Consider the following 15,856-nt stretch of genomic DNA (forward strand, 5'->3'; position numbering starts at 1 on the left):
TTTAAAAATATCAAAACATTGTGCTCATTGTTTATGAAAATGCCACTCTTTCTATTTGCATTTCATCTCCTCTTTATCATAATTGTTTACTCATTTACCTACATGAGTTTTTCATATCCTTGATTAGCAAAAAGCAAATGATGCTCATTTACCTACTATATAGTAAAAACCCGTTCAACATGTCGTTTCGTTTATATAATCTCATTTCATTCCCAAAAGTATTTAAAATCAAAACTTGAATTTTTAAGATTATAACCAGTTTTGGGGGGTGTATAATGTAGTTATTATTACTCTTGTAAGTTAAGTTGTTGTACGATAAATTAGCCGTTGGGCTTAGACAAGACATGTGGCCCTTATTTGATCAACGTGGACAAATAATCAGTACAACACGTGCTCCATGTGAAGCATACGGTGCCCGTGTAACCCTAATCGTGTCTTCATCCAACGGTCTCAATTGAAATTACATTCCCCACCCGATCCAACGGACCTATTATTGCATAAAAACTACACTAATATTTTTATTTTTATTTATTTAATCATAATTTGTAAAGTACCCTTTTTATTTTATTTTTAAAAAGTGGCTTTTTCAGTTTTGGTTCAATTTTTATTGTCTCCTTCAGGTTATTATCGAGTTCAATTTTCTGCATCTGCGAATCCATTCATAATTGTCACAGAACAAAACCCTAATTTTAAAAATCGATGATGAGAGGTTCAAAGCGTTTGGCTGTATCGGAACCTAACCGTGCTGATAACAACGAAACGCAAGTAAGTTCGTCGTTTTCAAGCTTCAGCTACTTAATTCCAATTTTATTCAATTTTATTTCGTTACTTTAGCTTTTTTTTTTTTTTTTTTTTTTTTTTTTATTCTGTGAGAATATTCCAGCTGCTATAGTACTCAAAGATGATTATTATTTTTTATTTTTTTAAGTATGTATGTTTTGTTAGCAATATTGAATGTGTTTAAGTGAGTTCTGAAAATGCTTGTTTTAAGTTCTACTTGTTTGCAATTAAGTAGTGTATGTTTGGTTCTGCGCACCGTCACAAATTGATTTTGTAAAATTGATTATGTTGGCTAGAAGTGAGCTGAATGTAAAATTATTTATGTTTGATGCACTTATGAATACGTGGATTCAAAGGTAAAATTGATTGTAGAAGCCAAAAGGTACGGATTCTAGCTTAAGGTTAGAATCAATTTTTGAAGCAAATTAGCAAACTCAATTTTACTTGGGAACTTCCAAACATATCAAAATCAATTCTACATTTGTGTGTTTGGTTCTGCGGTGAGAAAAATTGTTGAGGGAATACATTCATGTAAAAGTGGTTTGAACCATAACTTTGAATATAAAAATCAATTCTAGAATTGAAAACTCCAATTTCTAGCTTCATGTTAGAATCAATTCTATTCTTAAGCAACTAAACATGTCAAAATCAATTCTACACCTCTAGAATCAATTTTGATTCCTCCATAAGTGGAACCAGACATACAATCAGAACTTTGTATATTTTAAAAGTGTTTTGATTATTAACCTTTTTTACAAACATCCTCGCAAGTCATTAGTTTCAGTATTGTGGGAGAGTGTTGGGCATTGAAACTGGTCATTTCTGTTCAAAATTTGTTCTTGTTGTTTGTTTAGTTTATCATTGTATGCTTATCTTACTTACAATGTAGTCCCAAAATTTATGCTTTTAAGTGTTTATGTCTTTTGCTGAGTGAAACTTGTTTTCTAGAGTTTGAGGACTTGCAATGCCAAAGGGATTGTATTTGACATTCCCTCTGTATGCAGGTTTTGATTTTATGTTGGATGAGAAAGAATTGTCATTCTTATTCAGCAATTAGTAATATGTTTACCTAAAGACGCTCTTAATGGTTAATGTCTTTTTTCATGACAGGCTTAATGGTTAATGTCAGTAACTCTGTATGTTAAATTGTCTTTGAGCTTTGTCATTACCATTATCTTTATGTGGAAGCTTATTATACCTCCATTTTAACGTGTTGCAGTTTCGGAATAAAAGAATAATGGAAGGATCTCTCTTTGATGTCCATAGGGCTGAACCATCCCAACAACTGATGATGGCAACACCCTCATTGGATATGAAACGGGCAGAGTCATCCCAGCAGCATGTGAGAGCTTTAAATACCCAGTTTGCAAGGTTCGTCTTTTATTTAACGTCAACAAATTTTCTTTTTCTTAATTTCTGCATTTCAATTTTCCTGTCAATGAGAAAAGGGTTTGGTCTAGATAATTAGACTTGATTCATTGTTCTATTCTTTGGTTTAGCTTATTCGTTAGTGGTTGTCACTTTTCATAGAACACGATGTCTTGATATGTTAAAATCTAGGTTAAAGGAATTTGGATTTGTATGGTTATGAATGTTCTGTTGGTTATTGTTATTCCACAACCTCTCTTATTGTTATGATGTGTGTCTTTCTCACAGCTGGGTTCAAACACAATTAAAGAACCATCCTGATGAGCTTTGGGAAGATGGTGTCAGAGATTACTTAGATCACGCTACAGGCATTATGGTAATTCTTCACATGGTTTAATGCGCTAAGCATATATATACTTATAATTATAATTTATCCGGTGTTACTATATATACCCAAGTAATATGTTATGGAAGGTGCCGTATGCAAGAAGCTGATTCCATATCTAGTAATATGTGGCTGTGTATGCTGCAATGAAATAAGCATATGTATGCACACTATATCAGTATCAGATACACTCACACCTACATATGTTAAAACATGCCTCCCACTTTAAAATTAACCATTCACGTTTATAAACTTATGATGATATCATTTGTATATGTTTTTACCTAGAATTGGTGCCTGTGTATTTCTACAAGGACAAATATAAATGCTTTCTGTTTTTGCGCATCCTTCTTGTAACATGAACACTTTAACTAGCTCCTTTTTCTTCAATGCATTGGGTGTCGCAGCTAAACTATACTAGAGTATTTTTGCTTGTTACTCTACTCCTTGCCCATGGCTTCTTGTAACATGAATGCTTTGAGCTAGTATTAGCATGCACACCCATTCTTTCTTGAGAACATTTTATTTAACATGCTTAATAAATAATAATAGTGTGGGTCTGCAGAGTTAAAAACATTGACCATGTAATGTGTATTGTTTCAGGAAAAATTTAGTGATGTTGTCAACTGGCTCAAAGCAAATGCCACCAAGGCAGAAAATTCTACGCCCGGTGCCGGTGCTGGTGTTTCTTTTGCTGGGAAAAAGTTTTTGCCGGAAGTAACAAACAAAGAAAATAAAAATTTTGGAGAAAAATCTGGATCTCCTCCTGTTAGTACTACTACTACTACAAGTTTTGCTAGTCCATGGAGCCCTGGAATATTTTCGAACAGTCAAAATCAAAATCAAAATCAAAACCTTTTTACGTTTGGTGGTAGGTCTTTCTGACTTTTTTAAAAACACCCAATATATCTTCTTCTCAATTGTTGAACTAACTCTAAAATGGGTCACATTTGTGGTACCCCATACACACCATTCAACATGTAAACTATGTCTGTGAATATTTATCAATGAAAGACCGAAAATTTTGATCGGATGGTGAATTTTTTTTTGTTGAAGTTTAGATGACAGATACCCATCTTCGATAGTTGAGATTTCTGTTGAAGTTATGTTAAGCTGGCTTTGGAGTCTATTAACGAATTAGAGCTATGAAGTTATGTCATGCTGAGATTATGATGTGTCAGGTGTCCTTTAGGGATGACCATGACCTCATGTCATGTCTAGAACTTCACATTGCGTATAGATACAAATTTGTAAAATAATAGCAATAAAGGTTGGCAAATTTATAGTTACATACTTAATAATCTATTCTGCCATTTATTTTATCCAGTTTAGTGCTATACCTTGAACTTGGGCATAAAGTCACGTCACTTTTATGATTTGTTTTTTGTGAAAAGGAGGGAGTGACACCTCCCATTGACACTTTTATGATTGGCTACTAAAGTTCTGTATTTTGTTTTAGGAAATCAAAGTTCAGCCCCCTCCAACTCCAATCACAACGCTTCAGATGATGCGGATGCTGGTGAGAATACAATGCTTTTCCCTCTTGCTCTTCTCATAGGCATGTCATTAACTTTTGATCAGTGAAAGTTCAGCCCTATCCTCTTGCTGGTCCCTCATGCTGTTGTAGGAATGTGTATATTAACCTTTGTTCCTTCATGTTTTAACTTGTTAAATTGGATTCAAAATACGTGTTTGAAACAATGATTGAGCAGCTCACCTTTCAACTTGTTAAATCTGATTCAAAATACGTAGTTGTATGCTTATGATGAAAGTTACCATTTGTTGGAGAGGGCATAATTTTTAATCTGCAGCTTTTGTGACATAACATGGAATCTCCTCTGCCCCCCTAAATAGTGGTAGAAACTTCTATTTAATGGGAGAAACAACAACAACAAAAACAACCAAGCCTTTTCCCACTAAGTGAGGATTTAACGGGAGACAAGAGTGTTAAAATGGCAGAGTAGAAAACAGATAGTGAACCTTAGCATACAGTTATTTATCCCTATCAATTGGGTACCCAAATACAGATCTTTCCATCATAACCTGTTAACTCGTTCTTGAAGCGCTTTGACACTGGAATACATGTTCTTTCTTTCCTTCCTGCATTTCTTTTTCAATTTTTTTCTTATGATACTGCTGGATTGGGTTTGTTATTAAGCAGATCTTCTGGCCTTCACCTATGAGTTGTATTTATTTAACTTTACCCAAAAGGAACAATTTGTCAAAATATTCTTTATTGAAGAAAATAGTGGTTTTGAGTGACCAGAACACGGATATATCATGTTTTTTAAAGTTTGTATCCCCCCTAAAAATTATTCAGTGGCTAATTATTTTGGTTATTATGCCAAGTTGATTGTTGCTTTATAGTACTTTGTTGCCCTTTTTCAATGCCAAGCTGATTGCTGAGTCTCAGATATTACGATTGTTTCAAATTTGAAGATAAGAGAGTCTACTATGTGGTTTTTATAAAATGTTTTCCTATTCGCTGCTATTTTTAACTTTTGAGATAAATGCTAGAACATTGTTTAAGGTTTTTTTATTGTTGAAAAGCTTTTCTGACTATTATAACATTTGAATGCAATCGGGCCAGCTCATTACTGAATGATTGATTTTCACTGTGACCTTGTACTGTAGCTTAACATCTTGCAATCCATCAATGACTTTGCTTGCCTTGTTTATGACATTACCAAATTATGTACATAAGGTTTCACGTTGATTGCATGATGTTTATTTGGTCTCAGAAAATGAGGAGGAGGAGCCCAGTAGCCCATCAGTGAAGAAGTCGGAAGAGAAAGGTGTATCAGTTGTGCATGAAGTGAAGTGCAAGCTTTATGTGAAGGTTTGTTTCTTAATTATTAGGCATCATATTTATTTTTCAGCTCTTGTTTCAATTCAGCTTGATTTTGTCCCCTTGGTATCTTCAGTCAAGTGACCCAACAGATAAAGATGTATGGAAAGATAGAGGAATGGGCAATCTATCCATTAAATGCAAAGAAGGGGTCGCCAAGGCTACCAAAGAGTCTAAACCTACAATTGTTGTTCGAAATGAGGTTTGTTTATACGTTCTCAGTTCTTACATACTGGTATCTCTTCAGGGAATTGACCTGAATGTAATTCCTAGGCTTTCTAGCTTTTGCATTGAGATTTTCACTTATTTTTTCAGTTTCTGTTTACATTTACCGATGGCAGGTAGGGAAAATTCTTCTCAATGCCTTGTTGTATCCTGGAATCAAGACAAATCCACAGAAGAACTCTCTCGTTGCAATATTTCATACTGCGGTAAGAAAGTGAAAACTTGCACATTTAGCTGAAAAGTTTCATCATATAGGGAAACTTAGAAAAACCACTATCTAAAATTAATGTCTGGATCGTTTAGAGAGTTGAAAGGAAAATTGACATGTTTAGACTAGGTTGCAGACTACAGTGCATGTAGGTAGTCATACAATGAAGGTTTTGGATTTCCTGTAGTTGTAAATCCTGAATTTTTTGCATTCACGCATCTCAGACTGTCTAATCAAAGATCATCTGACAACTCATGTTTCAACTACATATTTTGAATCCAATTTAACAAGTTGAAAGGTGAGCTGTTCAGTCATTGATCAAATGGCCCAAGATGCAACATTGTGGCTTATTCAAGATTTCTCGACTCCAGGGAATGTGGATCCTTTAATGTCAATGAAGCAGCCCTGTCACATTGCATAACTATTTGTGTTTTTCATTGTTGGTTCTTCCATGTTAAATCAGGATCCTTTTCGGTTTATATTTTCCTTTTAAGTACAAAAATATTCTCTTAGCATGTTTTGATCCGTGTCTGGCTTCACTTTTCCACGTCCCAATGTCATCCACCACGAAAAGCCGAAAACAAAGAAGTACAATATGTTGCTTTCTCGTCAACTTGTGATTTCAGAAAACACACAGCAGATCCAAAACACTTTTATTTTATTGTTTTATTTTATTTTATTTCTGTTTTCAAAGTGTTGCATAGGAAACAATGAAATTTTTTGCAATAATTGTCCTGAAATGTTACAAAAGTTCAGTCTCTTAAAAAAGCTAAAAGCATCCTTTTTTTCATGAGCTGATTGATACTTTTAGCTTTTCTATTAGTTTTCCCTTCAAGAGAAAGATAACAGAATATATTATAGTATTTAATAATGGTCCAATATTAGTATCTTTGTTTTTCTGAGTAGTTTTACCGCATGTTATATGATTGAATAGCCAATAGAAAACGTATGTGAAACTTGAGAATTTCTGTAGGGTAATGCCGATGGTGGTGGAGATGATATTGTTGTTGCACGTACATTTTTGATCCGGATGAAAACAGAAGATGATCGAAATAAACTGGCTTCAACTATTCAAGAATATGCTCCAGCATCTTGAGAGTACATGAACGAGAGTTACGATTATTGTGCCAACCTGCACAATCAAAAGTTACTGAATACTACATCCACCTTCAATTTTCGCCCTTTCCCAAAATTCGATTTTTTTTCTTTGAAAAGTGTCAGTTTTGCTATGTTGGACCCTCTGTTTAGAGGCTGTTACTTGTGTACCATCTATAATCCCGTAGATCAATGCAAATGTTGTTTAGGTGTGAATGTGATGAATACACTGCCTATGCCTTGGACCAATAGTTCTACTTTTTCCATGCTATAAGCAAGGCAAATTTTGAGTGAATTGGACGATCTAGTGTCTTCGAAAAACATCAAAATTATGGTGAAAACCATGGTGAATATACATTGGAACTTATAAAAATCATGTTACGAGGCATTGATTTTGTTGCTTAAATTGAAAATGTCGGTAAATTTTTTATTTTTTATTTTATCTTAGAAGTTGTAATCTACTAAAATTAAACTCACAACTGTGAGGTCCCGGGTTTGAAATCGGGTCACGGCGTCCGGCCTTGCAATTTTGGCATTTGTGAGTTGAACTAGGATTTTAAGACCAATGTTAATTTAGTCTCTACAAAAAATACTTTAGGCCGTCAAAGTAAATAAAGGACGTGTACCCAACAAATTTATACAGTAATTAATTAATTAAAAAAGGCTACATTATTTGTTCTTTTTTCTATGGCTATTGGATCCATACCCTATGGGCACCAAAAAAAAAAAAAAAAAACCTGCTATGGATAGGGTAAAATTCCACTTTCATGGATATGGGTAATTACCAGTAAATTTGAATGGGTATGGACACGGATATGGACACTGTACTACCCAGCCTCGCAACCCGCATATATGTATTTAGATAATTTATTTATTTTTGGTGTAAAATTAATTAATTTATTTAACTATTTAAGCTTAATCCTAAACCTGTTTTTTTGAAGAAGCCTAACCCTAAATCTAAAACAGCTTAATAAAGGCTTTAGTAACAATTTATTAGAACTTTAACATGCAACTACAACTTTTTAACGTATAACTGATGTAAGGTATCTATTTTTTTTTTCAGGTATATTTTGGATGTTTTTTATTTGTCTAAATATTACGATTCATATTATTTTGTGAGTTGATTTTAAAAAAATTTGAATCATAGTTTTATTTCAATTGTGGTGTTTTTTATTATCTTTTCATGGCTAAAGTGCAGGTATGGGTACTTAAGTGCCCATAAGGCATAGGGAAGGACACTGAAGTTGTTGCCTACGAGGATATGGACTTGGGTACGAGTTTTTTTACAAACGTGGGTATGGAAATGGGTACTATAGTACCATATCCATTGCCATCCCTATTTAACAGTAAAATTTATTTATGCACTTTTTTTTTTTTTTACTAAAATTTATATATACTTGGTGCAAGAAAGTGGATAATTAATTTGAGTCTTATCATATCAAATACTTTTGCAATTTAACCTTTTAAAATATTATATTGATTCTTTTCAACGAAAATACTAAATTGTTTATTTTACAATTTGAGGAATTAAAATTTGTTTTTCGAAATGCACCTACTTAACCAATTCCAGGCTGATTAAACGCTCTAGCCTGAATTGTAAAATACACCTCCATATATATAAATAAAAAAAAAAGTTTTTTTGACAACATACAATGAGTTATAATAATATGTCAGCAAGAAAAAAATATACGGAGTGAGAACTGAAGGTATGGGAGATGAGAACTAGAAGTGGCCATCATTCCTTTACATCACTCAAATGTTTACTTCTAGATTTAGTGAGCAAGCCTATGTCAGAAACTGTGTTTGAGATATCACTCAATAACTGTCAAAAGCAAATGGGCACGACTTCTTCCATCTGAAAATTATTGATATGGAGAAAGATCTATTTCCTTAGCATGTGCAAATGGCTCATTAAATCAGAGGTGTGTGCAGAAAAAACTGAAAAAGGGCTTCAAGACAAAAATTTCAGTGCAGATAGGTTCTGGTACCAGTCATTTTCCTCTTGCAAACAATGACATCAAGTCAGGGAGCATCGTATTTAAAAGGCTCATAACAACGTTGAATGTATTTAGTTTTGGGATAAAAAAAAAATATTGATTTTGGAGAAACAATTGCCCATGAATTAGTATTTGTCGCCATTTCTTGGTATCAATTACTATCAACTACATCATCGGTCTTGTATTATATATTACAGGCAACTTTATCACGTATATCCATGTATAATTTTGATTTTAAATATTTTTATTAATTTATTAGAAAAAATTATGAAAATTTGATATTTGAAAAATATTCGTTGAGATAAATCTAACTTCTTTTTTTTTAAAACAAAGGTGTTTATAGCATATCATTAATGATCAAAGTTTCAATACAATAAGGTAGATGAAAATAAACGACGGGATTAGCTAGGAACATGATCTCTCCTACGAGAGTATGAGCAACCACATTTGTTTGTCTCCTAGCAAAATCCACCCGAGTAAACCGTGATAATAGTACCTAAATCAGATATGTTTTCTCTACCTGAGTAAATGGTCTCTTTCGTGGTTTTGGAATCAATTTCAAAGTCGATATTATCGGGTTGCATGTCACTCGCCCATTACAAGGCGTGATAGATAGAGACCCAAAGCCTCGTCAATATCAATCGAGTAAACACCAACAAAGTTGATTGTTTTGGCTAGAACAAACCCACCGCCTTCATCTCGAAGACAAATACCAACGTCGCTTCTATTGCGGGAGGCTGTCAACGAACCGGAACAGCAGCCGCAACAGCAGGGGTTTTGTGAGCTACTGATCAGCAGTGTGTGCATATTGCCCATTAGTACAAGGGGCATTTGCAAGCTTCCAATCTTCTACTATAGACCTAGTCTATCTTATATGTTATAATTTATCTTTATATATTAATAAAAAAAAATATTCAAAGTATGATATATAAATAGTATACATTTTTAAAATTTAAAATAGAACGGATGGAGCAATATCAAGTAAGCATGAAACAAAAGTAGAATTGGGTTGAAAAAAACATGGTACTTGAGAATCTTAATGGATATTTTTGTCGTGATGATGTGACATGCGAAATGTGCAGTGGTACTTTAGAATTGCTTGTTCACGTGATCTCATCTAATCTCATATTTAGTACAGAGATTTTATCATTTTCTAGTTCTCCAAAACTTTTTCTTTTTATTGTTTTAATTTCAAATATGGTAGATATGAAATGCATTTTCTCCGTTTCTTTATATGGTATACATAGAATTTGTTGGGGTCAAAGTAAACTTCAATCGAGTATATGGAAAAATGTACTTTTTAAACTTTTTTTTTTTTTTAAAGAAAGGTTAAAAAGTGTGTTATTAGTACTAATCAAGTTTTAAATAGAGTGTTGTCTTTAAAAAAAAAATGTAGTCTAGTAAAAAAAAGTTTTAAAAGTTATTTTTTAATTTCTCTAAAACTTTTTATTTATTTTTAATTTTCAATATGGTAGACAGTAGACGCGAACATATCTTCATTTTTCATAAACTATTTCTCTTTTTGGGTACTATTAGTACTCTTTTAAAATGTTCATATATTTGTCCTCGTGAACTTAGCTCGGTAAGGATAATGCATAATATATGTAAGGTTTGGGGTTCAAATCCCAGCCACCACAAAAAAAAATTGATATATTCGTCCTTGTAAACATAGTTCAGCTGGTAGGGACAATGTATAATATATGCAAGGTTCGAGGTTCAAACCTCGACCACCACATAAAAAAAAGTTGATATATTCAATTTTATTGATATTGATATGTGAATGCCTCGATAGAAGACTGAATCATTTTTCTTATGAAAAAACACTCAATTTTTTTATCACCTCAATTATTCACTTCTCAATCAGCCATCAAACAAACATTATATCTTTGCATATTGTCTTCAATCTTCATTGACAAATGTCTAAAAAAGTATCTCTCAGGGATGTTTTTAGGGCCCAGCTAGCCTGGACACACGCCCGGGTTCAACCGATGCTTTCTTTGAATCGCTACAAGAAATTTGTAAAAAATTTGACTTATAGTGACAGTCAAAATCCGTCATTATAGGGAAAATTTTCGTAGCTAAATCTGTCTGTCATTGTCAAATAGCTGTCACCACATGTTTTCCACATTTACCTACGGAAAAAACGTAGGTAATTCTAAGGAGACCACTACTAAAAAAAGGTCATTTTCGGACGAAATTTCGGACGGTTTTGGGACGGAACTTTCCCACGGAATTCGGACGGAAATGCATTTTCGGACGGAATTCGGATAGATTGGGTGTTGTCCGAAAAAGCCGCGTCGCAAATCGTATTTTCGTCCCAAATTCCGTCTGAAATATATTTCAGACGGATTTCGTACGGTTTGAGCACAAACACAGTTGTGGGATATTGGACTAAATTTCAAACGGATTTCGGACGGAATTGAATTTAATTTCCTACGATTTTCGGACGGAACTGAATCTAATTTCCTACGGATTTCAGACGGAATTTAATTTAATTTCCTATGATTTTCAGACGGAATTGAGTTATAATTTCCTACGGTTTTCAGACGGATTCAAGATAAATTGTCAAACGATTTTCGGACGGATTAAAATTGCTTTAAAATATTTTCCACGCTTTTCAATTGTGGTTATAATTTTTTTTTTTTTACAAAATTGCCACAATTTATATTTTTTAATGGGTTTGGGATAAATTCCAATATGTAAAATTGATATTCAATAATACATACTAAATCAAATAAAAATAAATAATAATTCAAGAGTAAACAAATGCTCATTGTCTGAAACAAAATTATATAAATTAGATTTATATAAGTTGTCAATGTTCTAACGCAATATATCACAAACTAACATGACTAAATTGTTCATTAGTCAGTACTCAACAATAAAAGTAACACAATGAAGTGCACTACCAGGGATAGGGGAGACAACATAACTCCAACCAAAAGGAAATAACCAAAAAAACAAGGTAAATAGGTTTGCAAACATAACTCCAACCAAAAGGAACTCCCATGACGAAGCCAAATACAAGACAGCAGCAGTCAAACACATAATTCATCAAAAAAAAAAAAAAGTGAAACTGGCAGCAACAACCACAAAACAGTTGAACAACAGAAAACCAGTTAGGCCAAACTTATCATTGAAATCCAAAATTATCATCATTGTTTCCATTAGAGGCTTCACTAACATCATTTGGTTCATCTTGCATAGGTGTCGCACAAGCAAAGTTTGGAGGCAATGGCATATTCAACTTTTCAAATAAAGTTGCAAGCATGCTTTCATTTGACTCAATTCTTTTTTGTTACTGCTCCAATTTTTGTTTTTGCTCTTGGTTTATACGTTCTTGCTCTTTTACCTTTTCTTTCCATTTTAATAGCTCTTGTTCCATGTTTTTTTCCTTAAAGGCATTTGAGCATGAACGAATAGTATACTTCGAAGTATTTGTTCCTATAGAACCTAAACCATATAATTTTCCTTTTTTACCTTTAGGAGCTACTTCCTTCCAAATAGTCAAGTCATCTGGCATATTATGATGGCTTTTAGAAGACAATCCTTCTTCCTCTTGATTTTGAGACATTGATATTTCCAAAAGCTCTGCTTTTCACTTCATTGTCATTTAACTAACAACCAATTAAAATCTGTAATTTTAGTAAAATCATAGATAAATCTGGTTTTGGTTCGGCTAGTTGCCGTGGGCAGGCTGCTTTGTTAGCAGGTCTGTTTGATACCAGGTGTGGTGGCCAGCTTTCTGCCTTTCTCAGCTCTATTATCATAACTAAATTATAGATAAATATGTAATGTTAAAGATCTACTTGCATAGGCATGCTCAGCTCTACTATCAACCCATTTCTTATCTTTTCTGATATGGCAAATAGCAAATACCTCCTCCACTGGAGGCTTGACTCCTGTTTCATTCTCCTACATTTTTTCCATAACTTGAATGAGAAAATTTCCAATATGTTTTTCACAAATTAATGAGAAAATATCACGTGTCTTACCATCCTACATTCCTTCTCATCCATAGATATAGAACCAGCAGTATGAATTGAGCTACCTTGAGTTGAAGCACGATTTGCAGTGTTTGCCACTGATAAATTCTTAAAAATTTTATCGGATGGCCAATAATGTATTAATTGATTCCATACTGGCTCAGGGATGTACTTTGGCCTGTATTCAGAATTTTCTGCATAATTTTTCCTCTCTTGAAACATCATACCTCTGGTCGACCATTTTAAAATGCATTATGGACCTCTACCTATGGTTTGGTTGTCACTAAAACTTATCATTATATATATATATATATATATATATATATATATATATATATATATATTCTACTATAAATTCTAAAGATGAATAATTCATAAAATTACCACTAAAATTAATTTAATCAATATAATAAAATATTATAATTACTATCATTGGAATTTGAAATCAATTACTATAATCAACTTTTAGAATAAATTGTTGAAGTGACTTAACTAGAATAATTCTCCCTAACTATTAATTCGCTCAAACCAATACTCAATACGCACAAAAATACTCAATACTCACATAAATCAAAATCCATCTATCTATCTATCTATCTATCTATCTACACACACACACTCCATTGTTAATTTAATTTATGGTATCAATCACTTCATACATAAAAAACTTACAATCACTTTATACATAAAAAAATCACTTCTACAATATGACATAATTAATGAGATTTTAACTTCTAATTTATGGATCTTCAACAATAGCGGGTGCACCAAAGCTATTATCAACATCAACAAATTGGTAGAAGTAAACCAGTTATCAAGCCATGTCAATAAGCTAGTAAAATAATCTTATAAGCCCGTGAGAAAGAATTGTTACCAACATGATCAACGATGTGTGGTTCAATGACTTGATGATATGTTACATCGAGCGGGAGATATTCAAGTCATTTGATGATGTTGATATTATTCGAACATTCCGCGCAATGAGGTCTCATAAATGGCATTTACCTCCTAATTTTATTTAGCACACTATTGACAATTTATGTTTCATATCTCTTATTTTAAATTGTACTTTTATCGACAAAATGACAAGTCTCTTTTATTTCGATTTATGACTATTTATATATTATATAGCATGTGAATTTGCGATCAAAATTTTGTCCAAGCTCGATAAAATTCCTAGCTCCGGCAATGGTATCTCCAATAATGCAAGACATCATTAATGTATTAAGTGGAGTCTATAATGTCATATCACTTTAAAATACCAACTCTTACTAAATCATGAGCAATCAATCTACAACTTTAACTTACTTACATTTGATGTGTTTAACAAATTTGATTTTCTTTTGTGACCATTACTTCATCAAAGACCATTATTCTATATTGGCGAACTCCAAATGCAAACTTTAGAAAGACATGGTGACAAGCTTGATCAAGGAACCTCCGATGGAGGTGCTCTAAGCACATATATATTAAGATTAACATGTTAAAAATATCTTTATTGACCCTCCATTGAAAATTGAGGTTAGCTTGTTTGTGAGTATCATGACTTCTAACTAGAGTTATGGTAGAATGCTATAGGTAGAATTAAGATTGACTTTAATTTTGTCTCTCCTAACTCTCAATACCCATGCAAATGCTATAGGTTAAAACTCTTCAATGAATATCCCAAAATGAACTTCCTCCTCTCTTATTTTGCATGTACTTCATTTGCTCGAGGACGAGATCGTCTTTCTATGTACGTTGGATTATCGCTTTCAGATTTCAACATATATTTTTTTGCAAGTTCTATGGTACACCCAACAATTTAAGTGTATTGGTACACCAAATTTTTAAATTAATAGTTAAATGAGTTATTTTTTGTAGGAAAAAATTATTTTCTATCACCTATAATTATAATAACTAAATCTTATTTACCAAAAACGTCAACGCAATAAAATTTGATTTTTCTGAATTCTTATTACGCATAATAGAGAATTTTGAGTATTTTTTACAATAAAATGTAAAAAAATTAGTATGATTTTTATAAAAAATGAAATGATGTTTTTTTTTTTTTTTTTTTTTATATAAAATGATATTTTCTAAAATATATATGTCAACAAACACCTATTTTCTTCATAAAAAATGATAGTTAATTTATAAAAATTGTAAGCGAGAGTACCGGTACACCGTAATTTACGAGTGTACCATAGAAGTCCCCTAATATGTATCGATTTTTATTGAATTTTAGGTCCTAAAATCGACTTTTTAGTGGTGTCTTGCTGTATAATTTTTATTTCCTTGTATGTGTGGAATTCTATGAGTTCTTTTCCCTCTTGATGTGTTTTAGATCTTGATTGTTGTTCTCGATTGGTTGTGTGGGGGTCAATAGTGATAGGTATTTGTTTATTTTGTTTTTTTTTTATTCTTTTACTTTTGCTTTGGTCCTCAATAGAAGTAATCTCCACCTTATTTTTTCCCTATCGAATCGATTCATTACAAAATATCCCAAAGGGCAGGAATTCGCTTTAAAGAAAGAGGATTTTGCTTCATAAAATAAATGGAATTTGCAATTTGGATAGAGATAAACACAAAAAATAGATGGTGGATCCTACCATTAAGTGAGTCACATAATCATTAATTATATTTTACTTTTTTAAAAAATTTAAGTGTCTTTATCTCTTCAAATAGAAGAAATGGAGAGAGACATAATTGGAGAAGATCTTAACTTCTATCCAATGTGCTAAAGTGGAGTTAAGATCATCTCCATTTATGTTTCTCTCACTTTCTTCCATTTTGAGAGATAAAGACACAAAAAAGTTTGAAAAAAGTATAAAATAATTAATGATGATGGAACTCACTTTGTGGTAGGATCCATCATCTTTTTTTTTTGTCTATCTCTCTCCGAATTGAAAACTCTATTTATTTTACAAAATGGAGAGGATCTTAACCCGCTAAAGTTTGATCTTGGGTTTATTTTCTATTTTG

The 15,856-nt window shown here is 32.5% G+C and overlaps 1 protein-coding gene across 1 annotated transcript; it reads left to right on the forward strand.

Moving 5' to 3' along the window:
• The first annotated feature begins 566 nt into the window (after positions 1 to 566).
• On the forward strand, positions 567 to 7,315 carry LOC11435727 (uncharacterized). Its single transcript, XM_003611111.4, has 9 exons — positions 567 to 765; positions 2,000 to 2,151; positions 2,437 to 2,524; positions 3,137 to 3,404; positions 3,993 to 4,052; positions 5,275 to 5,372; positions 5,458 to 5,583; positions 5,723 to 5,812; positions 6,788 to 7,315. The coding sequence occupies exons 1-9, from the start codon at positions 700 to 702 to the stop codon at positions 6,908 to 6,910; spliced, it is 1,071 nt and encodes a 356-aa protein (XP_003611159.1). The 5' UTR covers positions 567 to 699; the 3' UTR covers positions 6,911 to 7,315.
• Positions 7,316 to 15,856: the final 8,541 nt, after the last annotated feature.

This window comes from Medicago truncatula, chromosome 5, assembly GCF_003473485.1.
Source record: "Medicago truncatula cultivar Jemalong A17 chromosome 5, MtrunA17r5.0-ANR, whole genome shotgun sequence".
Lineage (NCBI taxonomy): Eukaryota > Viridiplantae > Streptophyta > Magnoliopsida > Fabales > Fabaceae > Medicago > Medicago truncatula.

What these genes read in the sequence shown, in the direction of transcription:
- LOC11435727 (XM_003611111.4), top strand. Translation starts at nt 700, where the DNA reads ATGATGAGAGGTTCAAAGCGTTTGGCTGTATCGGAACCTAACCGTGCT. An exon ending in AAACCTTTTTACGTTTGGTG is followed by an intron (nt 3,405 to 3,992) that starts GTAGGTCTTTCT and finishes ATTTTGTTTTAG; the next exon opens with GAAATCAAAGTTCAGCCCCC. An exon ending in TTGCAATATTTCATACTGCG is followed by an intron (nt 5,813 to 6,787) that starts GTAAGAAAGTGA and finishes GAATTTCTGTAG; the next exon opens with GGTAATGCCGATGGTGGTGG.